General features: G+C 49.3%; 1 protein-coding gene across 1 annotated transcript in view; it reads right to left on the bottom strand.

The window, feature by feature from the left end:
* Positions 1 to 914: 914 nt before the first annotated feature.
* EPAS1 (endothelial PAS domain protein 1) overlaps positions 915 to 20,846 on the bottom strand; it is a 79,779-nt gene continuing 59,847 nt past the window's right edge. Inside the window, exons 7-16 of the mRNA XM_080685581.1 lie at positions 15,132 to 15,238; positions 8,884 to 9,031; positions 8,066 to 8,280; positions 6,785 to 6,969; positions 6,143 to 6,253; positions 4,730 to 5,217; positions 3,709 to 3,835; positions 3,331 to 3,448; positions 2,885 to 3,058; positions 915 to 1,494 (exon numbers count right to left, since the gene is read on the bottom strand). Coding sequence (XP_080541707.1) covers positions 1,343 to 1,494; positions 2,885 to 3,058; positions 3,331 to 3,448; positions 3,709 to 3,835; positions 4,730 to 5,217; positions 6,143 to 6,253; positions 6,785 to 6,969; positions 8,066 to 8,280; positions 8,884 to 9,031; positions 15,132 to 15,238 — 1,825 coding nt within the window. The 3' untranslated portion in view covers positions 915 to 1,342. The remainder of the gene's footprint in view (positions 1,495 to 2,884; positions 3,059 to 3,330; positions 3,449 to 3,708; positions 3,836 to 4,729; positions 5,218 to 6,142; positions 6,254 to 6,784; positions 6,970 to 8,065; positions 8,281 to 8,883; positions 9,032 to 15,131; positions 15,239 to 20,846) is intronic.

A 20,846-nucleotide genomic window follows, 5' to 3' on the forward strand; every position in this document is an offset into this window, starting at 1 on the left:
TGGTCAGCACCGGCTGCCCCTCTCTCAGCCCAGCTCCATGTGCTCCGAGGTGGTCAGCTGGGAAGACATGGCCTGGGTCACTACCCCGTTTCTGAAGCCTTCCTTTCTTTTGTGAATTCCCATCAAAACCAACTCTGGGTAGGTTTAGAAATATCCCTGTGTGCCACATGAAAGCCCATTAGAGTCACATAGCTCAGTGCACTTGAAGGGCCAGCAACAAGACCTTAAGTTAAAGCATTTCATCTCCCTTGGATTTGCCCAGCCCCACACCCTTAACCCATAATGTGCCATCAGACCCTCTTGGCAGTAATAATAATATATACACATACATACATAATACACAGAGCACATATGAGGAAAAGACAGCTCGCAATGCTCCCACTTAATGATTCCACTTCTTGGATTGTTTGTCACGCTATGGCAGACCCCAAAAGCAGAAGCCCACAGAGCAACCTTGAGCAGTGTAAGCACAGCCCGGGGGTGCTGTACAACACTGCGGTGCCGGCAGGAAAGGGTTTAAAAAGATCTAAAGTGATTTGTGAGCAGGATTCCACTTCCATTTCTAAGTTTTTAGATATTACAAAGTACCCATATATATGATAAACACTTAACCCAGATATAAATTTAAAAAACTCAGTTATGATTTTGAATAATAATAATTAAAAAAAATCCACTGAATGTGGGGGGGTGGGGAGAGAAGAAAACACCAAAGAGTTTAGGAAAAGCCTCCCTGTTCAACTCTCACAGATAAGCACATACACTGGAGTTCACCCTTCACATTTCTTATTTTTCATCCAAAGTCATCAAAATTAGAGCAAAGAGTTGGGCTTTTAAAAAAGGCTGAAATTACCAATATAGTGATTAGTTTTAAAGGAGAAGGGCCGTGAGAGAGAGAGCAAGGCCACAAATCAAGCTTGGAAAGCAAATATTATTTTCTCTTTGGCAACAACAAAATCTTTTTAGTTCAATGAAGCCAAAGCTTTTCCTACAGACACCCAACTTGTTAGTGTGAATATTGTGTGTGCACGAGAGAGAGAGGCCTCTGGATAATATAAATTAGAAGCAATTGAAGTTGAGGGAAAATCTTATAAAATTTAAGAACATTTCCATTGACAGAGTAAAACACAGCAGGTACAACAACCGTGTGCTTTAAAAATATGGATACTAAAGTGAGCGTCTTCAGGAAAAGGCCATTACTTGGTAACCTGGGCAAGTCTGCCAGGTAAGTATACCTTGTAAAAAGTGTGTTGGTGTTAGAGATACCTAGTTGCAAAAATAGATGCTGAGAGTGAAGCTGGCGGATGGCCTGGCAGGGACGCCTACGCTGGCGGAAGGCCCTGGTTCAGGTGCCCTGGTCCAGGGCTCTGAGAAGGTCCCCTCCTTGCAGGAGCGTGGAGCTTCCTGGTACAGGAACGTTCACCTCACAGTCATATCTGGTCAATTCGGGCAGCAGGTAGGGCTCAAACGAGGGCCCGAGCAGCCGGCTTGCCATACCTGAAAGAATGGTTGGTACCGTATTTTAAAAACCAAACCAGACATCTGGAAAAGGCTCTAGTCCATAAAAGGCAGGCAGAGATGAGAAGGGCGCTGCCGAGAACAAGAGGCATTTTCCAGTTTTTGTGAGTCAGGGTTACAGATAGGGCAGCCCTAACTTTACTGTTTCTTCAATGTAGTCTTATCCGAGTGGCCTACTGCATCCTCAGGGGGTGGACCCATACCACTAGGTGGGGTGCTGAGCCCCACGGGAGGAAGTGTGTAGTGCAGACAGCAGCTAGAGGAAGTTTTAGGGGAGGATGCTCCCACGAAGGCTTCTTGCCGTGAAGGAGGAGACATCAGTAAGAGCCTGTGTCACCGTGCATTGGCAACAGGGAGGAAAGACTGAGTAGAAAGGGAATTCTGAACGGGCTGCTGCCAGCACACACATGGATGCACAAACATGTACATATACACGTGTGCACACACATTGCAAGGAGGAGCAAAGTGGAATCACTCAGCACCCAAACCCCACTTCCCCAGAAGGAGACCCAGGGACCGGAGGACAGCCTGGAAGCCCTTCATTAGGCCCCTTCCCTCGGTCCCCTGGACCTCACTCTGTGGACTGGGTGGGTCTCAGGCCTCTGAAGCCCCCCTTCTTGGACGTACTGTCAGGAATAGTTTCCCCCTGATTTCTAAGGCTCAAGGAAACTTGTGGGCTCACAGCAGGCATGACAATGCAGTTATTTACTAAATGCAAACCTCCCCCATAAAGGCGTGGCTGGGAGAGTACAGCTGGAATTCAGGCCCAGGGCTGTCTGGTGGTGCTGGAGGCTGGGTGCTGAAGCACTGAATAGCGATTTACCCCAAACCATAGTGCTGAGGAAATTGCCCTCTTTGAGGGCAGGGGTCTGGTATGTTTCACCACGTTCTCCACTATGTTTATGCAATCTTTTGTGACAACATCTATGGTACCTGACTAAGGAGGCCCAGGACAGAGGGCAGGCACCAGGTGACTAACCCTCCAGAAGGTCCAACAGGGTGACCTTTCCCGGAGCCCCTGGCAGCCTGTTTTCTGTACATGTCCTCAGCCTAACTCCCACCTGAACGCAGAGGGATGCCCCAGAGGCCAGTGGGACATGAGGCAATTCAGCAGCATAAAAGACACAGGCTCGAGGGATTTTTGGATCAAAGAGCCCTGGACGTCACCTGATTGTTGTAAGGTTCCTTCTAAAGCCCTGTAGGCAGATGGCCTTCCAGCCGCTGCTGCAACTCTGCTGGGAAGGAGCCTTTCAGGCAGCAAGTCATGCTGAGCTGAGACCTGCCGCCTTGGGATGTCCACCCCCTGGCCCTCGCCCCTCCCACACACAGCAGACGCTGGCACAGAGGCTGCAGGCCCTGGCGCACCTACCTGCTGCCTTGTGAGCCGAAGGCAGACTGTAGTCCTGGTACTGAAAAGCGCAGCACTGCGGGGGGAACCTGCTCTTGGCGCTCTCCTCGGGGCTCATGGTGGACGGTGGCTCTGATGGCGGCAGGTGTCTCAGAGGCTGACTCGGGCCCCTCATGGGATTTTGGGTGAACTCATCTGAAAGATCAGTGTTGGAGTGTGAGGGCAGTGCCAGCCTGAGGAGGAGAGAGACAGCGAAGCCCCCAGCACCCTCCCTGCCTTCACAGAAGGTGCTCAGAGCCAGCCCCCAGGCCTCGAAGCCCGGGCTCCTGACCTTGTAGTTTGAGCCAGAAGAGTGGAAAGGGGAAGCTGTGTGTGGATGGAAGAACGGAGATGTATCCCTGAGCCCCCAGCCCTTCCACCTGCAGACACCCCCACCCGATCCCAGGGGAACCCGGCCTGCTGCTCACCACTGGGGCCGTTGGCGCGCAGCCGCTTGTCAGGTATCGGAGGGCAGTTCCCACAGCCCCTGAGACTCTTCATCCTTTTCCACATCAGATGGGAAGGGCTGCCTCCTGGAGGGTCCCCCTGGGAGTGAGAGGGGCAGATGTAGAGGGGAGAGGGCCAGAGAACCCGTCCTCAGACTGCGTCGGGTGGGTGGGCTCAGAGCAGCTGTCTGAGAGGCCACCTCCCCACCCGGCCCTGCTGCCCCTGGCTGGCCACTGAGCCTCAGAATGTGAGAGCTGCCTGCCAGCCTGGGTCTCTGCTCTCAGCCCCGATTCCCTGCCCAGCCTGTCCCGAGGGCCATGGAGGAAACCCAAGGCAGCGCCAGTCAGGAGATGGCTCACCCCACTCATGTCCTGGAAGGCTTGCTCCTCATACTCCAGCTGTCGCTTCAGCTTCAGCTTGTTGGAGAGGGCTACCATGGCCGGGCTCATCGCATCTGGGCCCTGAGGCCTGAAGCCCTTTGCAGACCTGCCAAGCCCAAGAGAGTGGGCCGTGAGGGGGTCTGGAGCCCCATGCCATTCAGGGCCTTCAAAGGGCCCTTCCAGCACTAATACGTATGACCCAAAGGGCAGAGGCTCAGAGGAAGGGTGTGGACCTCAAGGCCCCGAGCTGCACTCCGCTGCCCTTCCCCCGTCTCCCCACCTGCCGAGATGCTAAAGGTTCAAGTCACATGTGCCGCCTGCCCAGCGGCGGCCCAGCTGGGCGACATCAGTCTCTAGGAGGGTTTCTTCTGCCTAAACTGTTCCCCCTCGGACGAGTGAGGCTGCTCTCTCAAGGGCACGTGCCCCAGGGCAGTGTAACTAATGTGCCCTGGGAGCGGAGGGTCATATGCCAACCATCGTGCTTCAGCCCCGGGAGCTCCCAGCTGGTGGAAATGGAGCTTGTTGGGGAGATTTGAAGGAGCAAGGAGGAGAAGGACAGGGAAGGCAATGCTGGGCGTCCAAAAGGCATGGGCATCTTTTTACTTTTCTCAACCAGGGTTCCAGGAGGAAACAGAGAACCACTGCCCAGGTACCTTTTTGTGCTCTGTAATGAACCCGAGGTAAGAAAGGTGCTTTAGGGTGCTCTGGGGAGAGAGACGGGTGTGCAAGGGTGGACCAGCTAGTTCTCTCCCCTTTCCTGTCCTCAGTCACTTCTTGGTCCCCTCCGCTCTGATAAAAACATTGCACTCGAGGCCTCACAGACCTCGGGGTGATTCCCCTCAGCCTAAGCTCCTGGATCAGAGCAGGGCTCACTGGAGGACCAGCCACTGTGGAGCAGGAAGTCTCTGGGCCCCTGATCACCCCCCCAGTGGGTACCCATCTGTCCTCCCCCTTTTCAGCACAGCCTTTGCTGAAGCAGCCAAGGACCACTGCCACTCACCTCTTCTTGAGCATGGAGAGATGCGGGGAGGGGACAGGGGGCCCCGATGGTGATATCCCCAAAGCCTCCGAGTGCTGATCTCCAGGCCACTTTGGGGGCCTGAAATGTAAGGGTGGATCAGGGGGCCACTGTGTGTTGAATCTGCCCCCCAAAGAAGAGAGAGGGGTGCTGGCCTGGCCACAGCACGATGGCAGGGACACCTTGCTCCCGCCATCGAAGAAGATGGAGGACATGGGCTGGTGCTCAGGCTCTGTCTTCTTGCTCTCCAGCTGCTGCTGGTACTTGTCCAGGAGAAAGGGGCCAGGTGTGGGCACGGGGGCCAGCGGCTGGAAGATGCTCGTCATGGTGCTGACGCAGTGCTGCGGGAGGAACTGCGGGTTCTCGGGCGCGAGCTTCTCCTCGGGGCAGATGGGGCTCAGCTGGAAGTCTTCCCCGTCCATGGGGATGTAGGGTGCCAGTGTCTCCAGGTCCAGCTCATTGAAATCCAGCTGAGGAGACACAGAGCAAGAGCACTGGCTTTCTTTAATAAATGCTTTCCTGTAAAGTTACATGCAAATGAAAATTTACAATTCTGATATCATTTTTCTTTCTTTCGGTTAATCCTCACCCAACAATATTTTTCCATTGATTTTTAGGGAGAGTGGAAGAGAGAGGGAAAGACAGTAACATCAATGTGAGAGAAACACATTGATTGGTTGCCGCCTGCACAAGCCCCAATGAGGGCCTGGGCCAGGAAGGTACATGCTCCTGACCGGAATCGAACCCAGGACCCTTTGATCCACAGGCCGATGCTCTATCCACTGAGCCAAATCGGCTAGGGCTCCGATATCATTTAGTGTTCCCTTTGCTTATAAATGTCTCATACATCTGGATGTACTTTTTAAATGTCGGGCTTCTTTGAAGAAACATATTTTTATTGATTTCAGAGAGGGAGAGATAGAAACATGCATGATGAGAGAGAATCATGGATCGGCTGCCTCCTGCAAGTCCCCCACTGGGGATCGAGCTCACAACCCGGGCATGTGCCCTTGACCGGAATTGAACCTGGGACCTTTCCTTTTGCAGGCCAATGCTCTATCCACTGAGCCAAACCAGCTAGGGCTTTTTTTTTTTTTAAATATATTTCGTAGTTTTGTCCTTCATGTGCACTATGGAGCTCCCTCAGTGAGTAGGAGATAAACAAGGTGAAAGTTACAGGTAGAAGAGCTGGTTTGACACAGGTAAAGCAGAGGGCGAAGTGGGAGGAGGGACCTCCACGGGTTCTACTTCCCTGCACCCTCATCCAGTTAGGGACCATGGTCCAGCATCTCCATTGGTCTCTGTCACAAAGGGGTGCGGCTGCTAGACGGGGACTGAGCCTTCTCCGCTGCCTGCTGGCAGGCACACCAGCCCAACTTCTCCGTGGCCACCTACCTGGGTGCTGCACTGGTCCTTTGCCTCTGTATCCATGGCAAAAAGCTTCTCAATCACCTCCATCTTCAGATCATCATTCAGAGATGTGTAATAGTCCTCAGGGCTGCCAGGCTGGGGGCCAGGAGGGGAATGACTATGTCAAGAGTATGACACTGGTCTCCCCAAAGTCCAAGGTAGAAGGAGAAATACATTCTTAGGCCCACAGACCAACTCCATTCCACTCAACAAGTACTTGTAGAGGGGCCACTCCCTGTGAGCTGCGTGAATTAGGTCCATTCATCAACCTCTCTGCACCTCAGTCACCTCATCAAATGAGCCTGTCCTGAGGTGCCAGTGGGATAAAGGCCATGGACAGCAGGACTTTGGAGACTGTATAGCTCTGTCCCCCGAGCAGGGACAGAGCTGGGGGCTCAAAACACTGCCCCTCAGCCCCTGCCTTCTGGGAACTTGTAATTTAGGTGGGGCTGGATACTGACAGCAAGCAAACAGCTTGTATACCTGCAGGCATATGTCCCCTCTCTATAGGACTCTAGGATAACTTGAATAGGAGGAGCACAGTATTTCTGTCCAGACTGACCGGCCATACGGCAGTGGCCAGAGGAGGAGCCCGCCCTCTCCATGGCCTCACTCCAGGGGGCTCACCGTGGAGCAGCTGCTGCTGGTGGCGCTGGGGCTGGTGTCCCCCGGGGTGGCCGCCTGGGGCATGGTGAAGGCAGGCAGGCTGGCCTCGCTCTGAGCAATGTGGCTCCTCAGCTCCTCAGCCCACGACTGGTTGGGGGCCAGTATGGTCTCGCCATAGGCTGATGACTCCTCAAAGCTCTGGTTCCCTGTGGAGACAAGCATTTGGCTTGGTTAACAGGGATTCCGACCGGTCCATGGAGAACCCTTGAGGGCAGAGAAAAGCCCAAAGGATGCATGAAAAATCCCTCACAGCTTCTGGAAGTCATGCCTGGGCTGGCTGCTCAGCCCTCAGAAGCTTGACTGGGACAAAGGAGCCTTTAACTGGGGTTCTGATTCAATGTACAGGCTCCCTTTCAAGGGGACACCCTCCTGGAGAATTTACTTGTCAAAGACTAAGTGAAGTAGGAGCCACTTTTCCTCGAAGAGCAGCCCAGCATGTAGATGAGCGGTTAGGAGAGGACAGAGGGCAGTCAGCCTCAGTGAACGGAGGCTGCGAGCCTTCTCATCCCGGTCTGTCCTCTACGATCCTCTGTTGCTTCTCACCTGGCCTCTCAGGGGCACAGCTAACAGGGCGAGCACAGGCGCTGCACCTGTTCCTTCAGCAGCGTGGCCAGGCTGCGGGTCCCACCCACGTGGGGAGCAAGGGCCCCCGGTACACGTGAAGGTGCTTCCAGCGTGGGATTGGCGAGGCCTGAAAACTCTCTCTGTGGCCACAAGAACTCAGTCCCCGGGGGACATGCACACGTTTTAAAGAAGTAGTGCTTACGGGGGCTAAATCTGGGCCTGAATCTTTTCTGGAATTATTTCTTCCAACATTATTTCAGTTCAGCCCCTTCCCAAAAAGCATTTTGTCCCTCAAGGCCCAGGTGGAGCTCTGCCCTCGCTGTGAAATTATGCCAGTGACCTCCGAGCAGCTCTCTTGCTGTCATGGCAGGCTCCTACCCCTGTGGTGGAGATGCAACTCCTCCAGGCAGTCCTCCGCAACCTCCCCTGCGCCCCCGCCCCCGTCCCCCCTCCCCCGGCTCGGCACTTTGCGGTCTTACTCCGTGCCAGGTGCGTGCGTTGTTTTTTTGCATCCAATACAGACCAGTCGGACCATTAACAGATAATTAGCAAGACTTGGGGAAGGAACAGGGTGCCTCTGGTTAAGGAAAAGCTGCAGCCAGGGAGGCCTGTGACAGTAAAAACCTCCCCACCCTCAAGACAGTTGGACGTCCCCCAGCTCAGTCGAGGGGCACCCACCAAAGTCCAGAGAAATGATGGCATCTCCCGCAGTGGGGGCCAGCTGGGCCAGTTCCTCCGGCTCTTCCTTCAGCTTGGTGAACAGGAGGTGACTCTTCTCGGACACAGCCACCTTGTCACTGCTCTCAAAGATGCTGCTCATGGCCATCAGGTGCGGCTTGAACAGGGATTCTGTCTGGTCCATGGAGAACACCACGTCATTCTTCTCAATCTCACTGAGGGGACAAGAGGGTGCTTTAGACCTGCCACGTTTTCTAGCGAAATCCTTTTGTCCCGCAGACCCAGGGACACCCTGATGGCTGAGTCTCTCAGCCAAACACGTGGGAATGGACACTGTGTCGTCATGTTTTGAAGAACCACACAATGGAAATGTGGAGTTAAGGCAGCAACAGCGAGAGTGCCCTGAGACTATGCGTCTGCCTTGGATCCTGCTTTACGAGCAGGCACTGCATGGTGTACCCGGGTTTGCAGACTTTTGTATGCTTCACTCCAGCAATGACTTTATCCAGCTCTCTTCCCAGGGGCTACAGAGTGAATGTGGGAGAACACTTCTGGTTTTCCACATTTACAAAATGCTTATCAAGGAATGACTTTGTTCTGTCTGCCTCCCCACGTGGATCAGAGGCATGGCATAGATGAGAGACTAGGCACTAGGGGAAGGGAAGAGAAGCGCTGGGGAAGGGAAGTCCCAAGTGACCCACTATTCCTGCATCATCCATGACAGTGCTCTGGGTCCTAAGGACCCACACCGCAGACAGCCTGCCATCCTCAGTGTGGGGAGCTCACAGCCCGTGCCCCACTGGCCCTCCCATACTCACCTCAGGACATAGTTCACACACATGATGCACTGGGGCTGCAGGTTGCGTGGGTTGTAGATGACTGTCCCCTGCGTCTCCAGCCACACGTAGCCCCCATGCTTCGCCAGCATCCGGTACTGGCCGCTCACCACCTGACCCTTGGTACACACTACGGGAGGAGAAAAGGAGCCTGAAGTCAGGGAGGTGGGGGGGCTGAAGACCCCACGGGAGGGCAGTCTTCGGGGAAATGGATGGGACTAGGCACCAGACCATGAAGACTGGAGCTTAGAGATCACTGCACCCGATTCTTCATGTTAAATATAGGGAGAGGAGGGCCACAGGGCTTACATGACTTGCCCAAGGCTGTCCACGCGAGGAAGTGGCCCATTGCCAATCCCTTGACAAGTCTGCTCACCCTCTGGCTCTGCCTACTTTCCCCCAGGGTTCAAGGATGGGGAGCCTCCTCTGTCAAGCTCTCCAGGTTGGGGGTGGGTACTTGCAAGCAGTGTGGAGAAAACCCCCTCAGGGTAGCCCTTTGGAGCAGACCCTCTACCAAGACTAAAAGCTTGTGAATAAATAGCTATTTTTAAACGATATCCTTGATTGTTCCAGGTCATCTGTGAGGCCTGCCACCATAGGGCCACAGGTTTGTGACCCATAGCAAAGGCAGAAGAGGTAAGGGCTGCCCCCCGACCCCCACTCCCACAGCCTACACTCGGCCTCTCCAAAACCATGATAAGACCTTCCCACTCCTCCTCCCAGCTGCCCAGTGAGGCTGCGTGCTTATGACATCTTTCCAATTCCAGAGTGTTCTAAAAGTTCATTTAGCTTTTGTGCGTCCTCCTCCCCAGTCCAGAATGCTCTATCCGCTCCCATTAAAAGTGAATCAATAACTCCCTTTAAATAAAAGTCTACTTAATGTTAGGATTTCTGGTGGTTTCCTGAACTGCCCGGTTACTTTTTTTTTTTAAATCTTTATTCAGATTATTACAATTGTTTCTCCTTTTTCCCCCATAGCTCCCCTCCACCCGGTTCCCACCCCACCTTCTGCCCTTACCTCCCCCGCCACTGTCCTCATCCATAGGTGTATGATTTTTGTCCAGTCTCTTCCTAAACCCCCCATACCCCTTTCCCCCTGAGAATTATCAGTCCACTCCCTTTCTATGCCCCTGATTCTATTACATTCAACAGATTATTCTGTTCCTCAGGTTTTTAATTCACTTGATTTTTAGGTTCACTTGTTGATAGATATGTATTTGTTGTTCATAATTTTTATCTTTACTTTTTCTTCTTCCTCTTCTTTAAGAATACCTTTCAGCATTTCATATAATACTGGTTTGGTGGTGATGAACTCCTTTAGCTTTTTCTTATCTGTGAAGCTCTTTATCTGCCCTTCAATTCTGAATGATAGCTTTGCTGGGTAGAGTAATCTTGGTTGTAGGTTCTTGCTATTCATCACATTGAAAATTTCTTGCCACTCCCGTCTGGCTTGCATAGTTTCTGTTGAGAAATCAGCTGACAGTAGTATGGGTGCTCCCTTGTAGGTAATTAACTGTTTTTCTCTTGCTGCTTTTAATATTCTCTCTTTGTCTTTTGCTCTTGGCATTTTAATTATGATGTGTCTTGGTGTGGTCCTCTTTGGATTCCTTTTGTTTGGGGTTCTGTGCGCTTCCTGGACTTGTAAGTCTATTTCTTTCACCAGGTTGGGGAAGTTTTCAGTCATTATTTCTTCAAATAGGTTTTCAGTATCTTGCTCTCTCTCTTCTTCTGGCACCCCCATAATTCGGATGTTGGTACGCTTGAAGTTGTCCCAGAGTCTTCTTACACTATCTTCAACTTTTTGGATTTTTTTTTTTGCTTTTTGATTTTTCGGTTGAGTGTTTTTTGCTTCTTTGTATTTCAATTCTTTGACTTGATTCTTGTGTTCCTCTAGTCTGTTTTTGGGTCTCTGTATAATATTTTTTATTTCAGTCAGTGTATGTTTAATTTCTAGTTGGTCCTTTTTCATATCTTTGAGGGTCTCGTTATATTTATCGGCCTTTTCTAGGATATTCTTGAAAAGCCTTATAACCGTGGTTTTGAATTCCATATCCAGTCGTTTGTTTTCCTCCATTTCTTTCGTTTGTGATCTGTTTCTTTGACGCCGCATTTTCACTGCTTCCCTGAGTTGGTAGGGTAAATTTGTGTGCTAGGTTTCCTATGGCCCAGTGGGTCGGCCTCCCCAGTTAACCTGAGGTGGACACTCTTGGTGCACCCCTTTGTGGACTGTGTGTACAGCCTTGTTGTAATGAAGTCTTGATTGTTGTTGTAATGAAGTCTTGATTGTTGGAATTGACCTCCAGGCCAGTTGGCTGTAAGGATCAGCTGTGTCTATGCTGGGAGAAGTTCGGTGCTAGAGACAGCCTTATAGGATTAGACTTGCCAAATTGCAATAGCCTCTGTGCTCAGCTTGGATAGGGTGGAGTCTCAGGGCGGAGCAGACAGTCTTGGCATCCCGTTAGCCTTGCCCTTGCGCGCACTCATATACCTCTGCCTTCCCCAGCTCCCGAGTCTCCGCCCGAGAGTCCAGACTCCCCCCACAAGAGCGTGGGTCCCCAGGGGCTCGCCTGGAACTGGGGTTCAGTGCAGTCAGAACTGGGGCTCAGTGCGGTCGGGGGCTTCCTTCCCCCTTCCACCAGAGAAAGTCAGCCAGGCTCTCGGCCGCCCTTCCTCTCTGCGCGCACAAAGACCCTTTGCCATACCTCCAATTCTCTCTGAGCTTTTCTCTTTCCTTCTAGTTGTAGAATTTTCACTCAGCCAGTTTTCCTGTGGTTCTGGATGGTGTCCGTTCTGTCTTTTAGTTGTAGTTTTGAAATTGTTGTGCGAGGCAGCAGTTTAGGTGCTTACCTATGCCGCCATCTTGGTTTCTCCTGCCCGGTTACTTTTATTCCTTGGGAATTCATTCTTTAGACACCCCCTAATCGCAAAGAATTGGAAAGAAGCATAGGGGAAGGACTAGGAGATTTTGCTAGCCTGGGCACTTGGGGAAAAGAATAATCTCTCTCGGTTTTGGTTTCTTCACCTGCAAAATGGGATGCGATAAAAATTATAGTAATGATAGTAATCATTGTTAGCTACCACAACAGTTTGTACTGAGGGCCAAATCTGCCTTATTTCTTTACTCTTCAGTTAAAGAAATAACTCTGTTCTCCCCTGACTTCCCTTTATCTGCAACACGGAGGCTCCCCTGTTGCAGTGCGACGATTCTTGCACAATTTCAAGTGGCTGGAGTTAACTTGTTTAGACGGCTCTTAATGCAGACAAAACTCAGGGCCCTTATTCTTGATGAAACGGCCCAGTGAGCAAAGGTTTTAACTGCATTTCTAGCGATTGCAGGCGAGGGCCTGCTCTGTCAGTAGAATATAATTAGGCCCGCCTTCTAATCATCTGCTCATTAGTGCCAGCCTCCACGCGGGGCCTGCTACTTGGTAGATAGGAAAACAAGATTAAAGGTCATAAAAAGCCTAAGAGCACATAATGTCCTCACACAACAAAGAGAAACCAACCCCCCAGCCCCTCCCCTTGGAGACTAACAATGTATAAATTACGAATCCATTTGGAAATGATGGCTTTCAATTATCTGGATCTGGTTTGAGGCCTGAGCTTCCCCAGCAATTTCAAAAGTGAGCATTCACAGGCTAAGACATATGGGTGCGGACATTCAGGGTGCTGGTGTGTCAACGTGGACCAGCCTCAAACCTGGCCTCCAGCTATTTCACAGCAACAGTGTGGGTCTGCGGTGCGATTATATTTGCACAAACCCAGCGAGGGAGAGGGAGAGAGACTGGCAGAGGCAGATTTCCCTGTGCTAGATTTGGGCTTGCTGGCTGGGTACAGGCCTCTGAGCTCAGAGCTGCTTTACTTGCTTCCACCAGGGGAAAAAGGGGGCCTGTGATTTCCATTTGGGCTGTGAATTACCTTTAAGTGTGCCTAATGCTTACATACACAGATTCAATAAAAAGCACCATATTTTCCCTGGAGTCAGCAGAAAACTGATATGACAAATTTTTATCCCACCTCTTTTTATATGAATCAAAGCTTTTCTAAGAAAGAGAAGATTAAAAAAAAAAAATCCTTATATGCCTAGAGAGAAGTCATCATTTTTGTTACCTTGGAGATAGTTTCTCTTTCCTCTATTTTCCTACCCAGAAGATAAAGTATAATACTGTCTGCCAAGAATTCCCAGAAACTTATGTTCGTCCTCGCTTTGACTTCACCCTTGGCTGATGAGAAAAGCTGGACTTTTCCCCCAGTTTAACATCCACAGGAGGGGAGGTCCAGGAAGCCTGGCCCTGGGGAACCTGTGGGGGCTGGGCCAGAGCCCAGTTCTCTGAGTCCCAGTGTCAGGAACAGTCACAGAGCAGAAAAGCATGAGGAACCCCAACGTGCAGGCCGGAGCCACAGCCTGCAATTTCAAAGCTGGGACTGGATCACACCCACCCCTGTGGGATGGGCATACAAGGGTACTTCCACCTGCCTCCCCCATCCCTGGTCTATTAATGGGGCTGAGTCTAGGTCGCTTGTTTTCTGAGAAACTTCTCTGAGGTATCATAAAGGCTCCTGTTCACTGTCAGATCAAACCCAAAAGCCACAAGGAAGCAGCAGAGAAACCCAAATAGAAAGACAAGACCTCATTCTGTAAGAGATTATTATGGTGATCAGATACCGCTCTGAACTTGAGCTATCCTAACCTGGGGATGGATGGATGGATGGATTTAGGAACAGAGGGTGAATAGCTGGACTTCCCTCTTCTTCCCTGCCACACCAGGCCTCAGCTAATCCTGGGAGTCAAGACCTGCAAAGCCACAGGGAATCTTCGCAGACTTACCCGTTTTCAATCCTTCTATAATCCTCTTGGGACCTCTGTCTACACTTATGTTGAAGCATTCTTTTCCAAATATGTTTTATGTCTTTGGGTTTATCACTCATTTAGTGCTTGTACTGTATCTAACACTGTGCTAGATACTGTGGCTAAAGGAATGAGCCACCTGGTTCCCTTGGAGCCCACAGCCCTCCCTTTTCCTTAGATGAGATCCCTTAGGGCAGGGATCAGTGCTATCATTCCTCAGTGACCGAGTGTAGGGTTATCAACCCAGAGTCCTTGCATGTTGATGGTCTGTATGGACTCAAGAAAATCATCTTGGATTGCCTGCAAATGGGAAGCCTGAGCTGGGGATATGGCCAGGTGAATGCACTAGAACTGCCCTGCCCAATATGATGACCATTAGCCAACTGTAGTGACTTCAATTTAATTGCATTTAACAAATTCAGCTCCATAGTTTCCCTATACATATTTCAAGTACTGCATAGGCCACCTGCGGACTATGTGGATGTAGAACATTTCCACTGCAGAAAGGTCTAACTCGGGTTCTTTCAGGCTGCAAAGCAGTCTCCATATGCCTCACTGAGTTGCTGGACAGCCTCCTCCAACTGAGTTCTCTTGATCCAGCAAGCAAACTCTTAGGGAACTATGGCCTGCCTCAACACTTCTCTCAAGGCCCTGCTACCTTCCTTCTGTCTCATCCTCCCCTATCCTTCAAGGTGTCCAACTCTAGTGCCCTATCCTCTCCTTTCTGCACTTCCCCAGTCCTCCTCTTCTCTGAATGGGTGTACTTACTTCTAGAGCACATAACCCAAGGTAACTCCGTGTCTCGAGTTACCCTCTACAGGGCTGTTCCACAGGCTGTGCAGACAAGCTTATTCTAGTAGAGGGGGATATAAATGAAGAGTGAAAATGACATGGCCCCAAGTGGGGAACAGCAAGGAGATGACCTCTGCCTGTGTGTGAAGCGCAGAGTGAGGCTGCACCTGGGGCAGGGAGAACCCCAGCAGAGATGGGGAATGAGGTTCAGCCCACCTTCTACTCTCTAAGTCACATGGCTTAGTGTGGGTGCGTCCCCCTGGAGGAAGGGTCCTTTGTCTCATTTGCATGAAGTTGTCATATAGGCTGGTGGCAGCCTTGGTTCTCTAACTATCCTGACCCTGGCTGGTTTGGCTCAGTGGATAGAGGGATGGCCCCAAGGACTGGCGGGTCCGGAGTTCGATTCCGGTCCAGGGCATGAAAAAACAAATTCTAATCTAACCATCCTGAGGGTACATCTTCCTGCAGCATAAGACAGTGGTTCTGTAAGGGAGGTGACCAGGTCTTCTCCTGCCTCATCAGTCACACCCCACTCAAGGTCAAATTCCACACACGCAAGGGAGCCACATGGGACACTCCAGGAACTTACGGTTCTGGTGAGTTTTGGTCATGTTCTCCGAGTCCAGTGCATGGTAGAACTCATAGGCTGAGCGGCCGAGCAGCTCCTCTGGGTGGTAACCAATCAGTTCTGTGATTCTGAATTTTTAAAAAAAGCATATGGAAGAGAAACCATATGAATGTGGGAAGGGACTCAAGGAACTAAATCCACAAGGTAAGTCAAATGCACACATGCAGATGAAAACACTACTGGCTTCCTGGTCACACCATTCATGCATGCAAAAAACACACGGTGGTCAACCTGCAGCTGTGGGTCTGCCCAACCTCCAGTCTTCCTGCCCATCCTGCCCTTCCTGAAGTCATGTTTGGGGAGGAAGAAAAAGGAGCTCCTCAGGGGACTCCTACCCCAGCCCTAATATACACATATGCCTAGTCTCCAACAATCATGCTTTCACCCCCCACCTCCCAGTTTTTGCAGATGAGGGAGTAGAGATCCAGGGAGGGTAGACAATTTGATGATGTCCACACATGTGTCCAGGACAGGGCAAGAATGAAAACCAGGGCCTCCTGATTACTAGGTCAAGCTTATTCTAGTAGAGGGGAATATAAATGAAAAGTGAAAATGACGTGGCCCCAAGTGGGGAGCAGCAAGGAGATGACCTCTGCCTGTGTGTGAACTGCAGAGTGAGGCTGCACCTGGGGCGGGGAGAACCCCAGCTGTGCTTGCAGCTTCATTCCTCCATGGCTTCTCCTCCTGTCCTGCCTGGTGACCGCACAATCCTCTTGGACATGGGCCTGCCTTCCATGGGTTCTTCTACTTCAATTTCAAGGAATGGAAGAAGGGCAGGAGGTATGGAGAGGAAGAAATATAAAGTCACAGCCATAGAAACGTGCCTCCTCATCACATTCTCCAATAAACGTGTAGCTGTAAAAGGACCGGGCTTGGCTGTCCTAACTGTGCCTCGCTTCCTGCTGTAAGGTGTCTGTTTCTGATGGAAAGTAGACAGAGAAAAGGCAAGTATGGAGAACCATGAAGAGCCACTTAACTCTTAGCTCTGTGGAGTCATCAAAATAAACCAGCCCTGTACAAGAACCACCAGATTAGCCACATCCCCATGTCATACCTACATATTATTTTTCATAACCTTTGTTATCTCACACATTTTTTCTAATGGGCTCATTGTCTCATTAATTTGGCCGATCACAAATGAGAAGTGATGCTACTCTCACCACTCCAAGCTCTGTGTCAGATGCATGGCTCTTAGGTCTGGCTCCATCATTTATCACCTGTGTTGGAGATTAATAATATGAAGAGGAAAGCAGGAGCACTGTCTCTGCTGTTCCTTCCAAAGGGGTCTGCACTTATCTACCAGAATAAATCATAAAATATTACCTGCATTCTGCCACTCCCCTGGTTAAGCATCTACAGCTTAACCCATTTCCAACCATATCAGGAGTAAATAAACTCTGCCTAATTTCTAGTTTCCATCTCCCATGCAATTTGATTTTCAACTAACCTTCAGCATGTCTTGTACCCTTTGCCCTGGTGGACCCCTCTCTTCAGAGCTCCCCACACCGCTGAACTCATTCTTGCTGCAGAACCTTGATGCATTCTTTTTCCCTCTTCTCTAACTCCTGACTATTGCGGGCCCAGCTCAAGGCCCTCACCTTCTTCATGGACGCCTCGCCAATGTCTCCTCATGAAGTCCATACAGGCAAACACAATGTCACAGAGAATTATGTATTTGTCTCTCCACATCCCACCTAGGCTGTCAACCCCTGAACTCAGGGAACACTTTCTCCTTTGGCCTCCCCTACATGGGCATATACGCGAGTAGCTGACCAGTGGATTCTCTCTTAGGACCTAAACCAGAGCCCTGCCTGTCCCAGTACTGCTAAGGAATCTGGGCACCATTTCTCTCTACTTTTTCTCCTAGTACAGGATGAACTGCCTCAATGCAGGCACGCGCACACACACACACACACACACACACACACACACACACACACCCCTCATCAGAAACCCTCGAGATATTCAATCCACCCTTTCTGGAAGGTGTCTAGTGTTCATGTGGGCAGAGAAGAGGCAAGTTCTCTGCCAAGGTGAGACTGGGGATTGAAGCCTGTGTGCAACAAGGGGCAGCTGAACAGGCCTGAGAAGCCTGGGTCTTAGCTGCTTCAGCCCAGGGGAGGTCTCTCCAGGGAGATGCCAGGAGCTCATTTGCATCAGCCAACTGGTCACACACCAGGAGGATCTGTCCCCTCTGAGAATCTCTGAACTCATCAGCAATGGGCATGTTCCTGTCACCCTTTCCCCAGGGCTGGCACCCAACGTGGCACCTTAGCCGCGGTGGAGACGGGGGAATGAGGAGACAGTAGGACAGTGCTGGCCCCTCCTTTCCTACAACCACATATCTTTTCTCTGCCGGTCAGTGCCTTTCTAAAGCTTAGCCTGGGGATCAGCACTGGGGGGCCCTGCTGACATAGCAGTAGATGTGCCAGATAAGCCACTTTGTTTCCTGGACAGGTCTAGAATTTTAAAGAGACTCTCAAAAATGAGGCTCTTCTGGACAAGATTTGATCCTAGTCCCTGAAGAAATTCAATTTTCTTTCAAGATTAGAATCTTTAAATGAAAATGTTCAAAGCGAATGTTTGTTATGATCTGCCTCATAATAAAATATGTTTAATCAAATTAATGTACCATCCATTCAAAGGCACACAATGGGCATGTTTTGGAAGTGGACAAACAAACCTAGATTTCAGAATGGCCTGCTATCTTCTCAGTAGCAGCCTTCATTTATCTTGTCAACTAAAACAAATATTTAATGTCTCCTTCTTCATTCCTTTAAACAGACTATAAAAACTGGGAAATACGCATATGCCCCAAACACAATTGACGAACATTCAAGTTGTCAGGCTTCACAAAGCCAGGAAACCCCAACTTAAAGCTAATGGTCATTCGCCTCCATCTGTAGGCACGCAGACGCCATGGGGAGGGTAATGAACCCGGCTTGTTTATAGGGTCGGGCTACTATGCACAGAAGGACCTTCCCTGCTAATTCCCCCCACCCCCCCACACAGAGAAGCCTCCAGAGCTATGATAACAGTTTCATCTGTTCTGTCCACAGGGGACAGGGAAACTATTTATTCTTTTCTTTCTAATTAAGAGCCCCTGGGGCTCACTAAGGGAGAAGTCGACTCAGTAGGGCTGTTCTGTTTTTAGAGAAGAAGGAAATATAAAAATCAACCTACCAGATTTTATAAGTGAGAAGGTCACCCTCTAATAATAAAATGGAAAAAGAAACAGATCTGGGGGGAGGATGGGAGGGAGATGCAGATATAGGCAACTGTGGGAGGCAGAGGAAGAAGAAAAAGAGAAAACAAAATAGGAAAGAATAAGTTGTTGAATTCTGAAGTTAGCATTACCCCAAGTAAATACAAGGTTCAACCATCAGGGGCTGGATTTCAGAGTCAGATAGTCATGCCTTCACAATGCAAAATGTCAGGGATTCATTGCTCTTCAATGGCCCTTTACCCTTAAAAAATGATCAGAGGCTCTTTCCAACACGGACTACCTGTGACCAAGAGGTGGAGGAAAATCAGCTACAGTGTCCGTGCCATCGCCTCAGGAGGCAGGAGAGACAGACCCATTAGGAATAAGGCGGCGGCTGCTCTTCCCAGTGACACTGCCAAGGGCCCGTCCCCGTGGGACACAGCAGCAAGCGCCCCGACTCCGGGAGCCACTGCCCGGAGTCAAAGGAGGTCTGGCTGCAGTTTTCACCCCGGTTCCCCACACAAGTAAAGGATTTGCTAAGTAAAGTAATCATGTAAACAAGATTGGTTAAAGCAGTGGTCGGCAAACTCATTAGTCAGCAGAATGCCTTCTGTTTTAGTATGTTTTTATGCAGATTTTGTTTGTTTTAAACAATAGTACTTTTAGCCTTGTGCTTTCCTCAAATATGATACAATCATGTGAAATCTATATAGCTAGCACTGTAGTCAATGGGTAATCAGTTTCCATCCTGTCTGTGTGATGTTTCCCCGGCCAGGTGAATTTATTCCTAGGAAGGTCGCCCTGGCTCAATCCTGGATTGATCCTGCTCTGAGCACCACCAAATGCTGCAGCTGCCTTCCATTGCCTTGGAACCCACACACAGTTAGAGGAAATTTGCCTTGAATTATAGCAAGAAAGAACCAGAGTGTGTAGGAGGAATAGCTTTTGAATTGCAAGGTCTAGTAAACTTTGAAATAAATTCCAAAGAGAATTTGTAGGGCTGCCCCTGTCAAGGAGTATCTCAAGCAGACTAGATTAGACAGGTAACACTTGTGCACTTCTCATATGTATATGCTCAGACTCTGTTAGGCTGATTTCAAGATTTTGTCATTAAAAAAAAAAGACTGTCATTTGCAGGAGACACAGATGCACAAGGGGAGCATTTAAAGTTTCTTCTAACTCAGGGATTTAAAGAAACACACTCTATCCTCTTGCATAAGATGTGTAGAGAAAAGCCAATTAGAGGAAAGGCAAAAATATTTAGAATACACTATATATTAAGCTAAAAAAATGACATGTAATGTATTGATCTGAAAAGATCACCTTGACTTTAAAGATGCCACCCATCCTCTTAAAAAAGTAAAACAAAACAATTTGTTAAATGTATCTCAATATGCCTGAAAGTATGTAGTCTTTGACTATTAATTTGCATGAATCAGCAAATTATTTTCTTCCTAGACTTCAACATTTTTTGCCTTCCAGGTGTTTTGATGTGTATCTGTTTTATAACTCACGGCTCTAATTTTCTTCATTGACATTCTCGGCATTATCTTCACTATTATTATCTTTGCTATTCCCACTTCTTAGTATTAAAAAACCATAAATTTGAGCCACAGAATTTAAAATGCAGGCATCTTAACTTATTAAAATTATGCTTCTGATATTATTATGCCTATGCTGCCTTAATTCAATACCAAAACAGGACTGCCCTCAAACTCTGCTTATAAAGATTACATGCCGCTCTTAGTCACTTTCAAATTTTTATTGTACTTTTGATGCCTTCCCTCCACTCCACTCCCAGTTATATGGATCCTCTCCACATAATTTGCTTTTATAATTTACTTCTAAGGTATAGGAAGACTCATAAAACTGACAAAATCACAGTGGGATTATGTAAAATACAGATTTTGCTGTGCCCTCCATGATGGCTTGGCTTCCAGTTATTCTCTTTCACCACTAGATGGCACCTCCACCTGAATTGAAGAAGCAACCCAATTTAAACTACCCGAACACATTTTTGTCTTCATTCTGGGTGAATGGAATGCTCTAGTTCAGTGGTTCTCAACCTTTTTAGCACCGCGACCCTTTAATACAGTTCCTCATGTTGTGGTGACCCCCAACCATAAAATCATTTTTGTTGCTACTTCATATCTGTAATTTTGCTACTGTTATGAATCGTAATGTAAATATCTGTGTTCTCCGATGGTCTTAGGCTCTACAGCATCGGTTCTCAACCTGTGGGTTGCGACCCACAGGTTGAGAACCGCTAGCAGGTTCGCCTAAGACCATCAGAAAACACAGATATTTACATTACGATTCATAACAGTAGCAAAATTACAGTTATGAAGTAGCAACAAAAATGATTTTATGGTTGGGGGTCACCACAACATGAGGAACTGTATTAAAGGGTCGCGGCGTTAAAAAGGTTGAGAACCACTGTCTAGTCTAGTTTGTACTATTCACTGTGGTTC

The sequence above is a fragment of the Plecotus auritus genome (genome assembly GCF_963455305.1).
Source record: "Plecotus auritus genome assembly, chromosome: 8".
Taxonomy (NCBI): Eukaryota; Metazoa; Chordata; class Mammalia; order Chiroptera; family Vespertilionidae; genus Plecotus; species Plecotus auritus.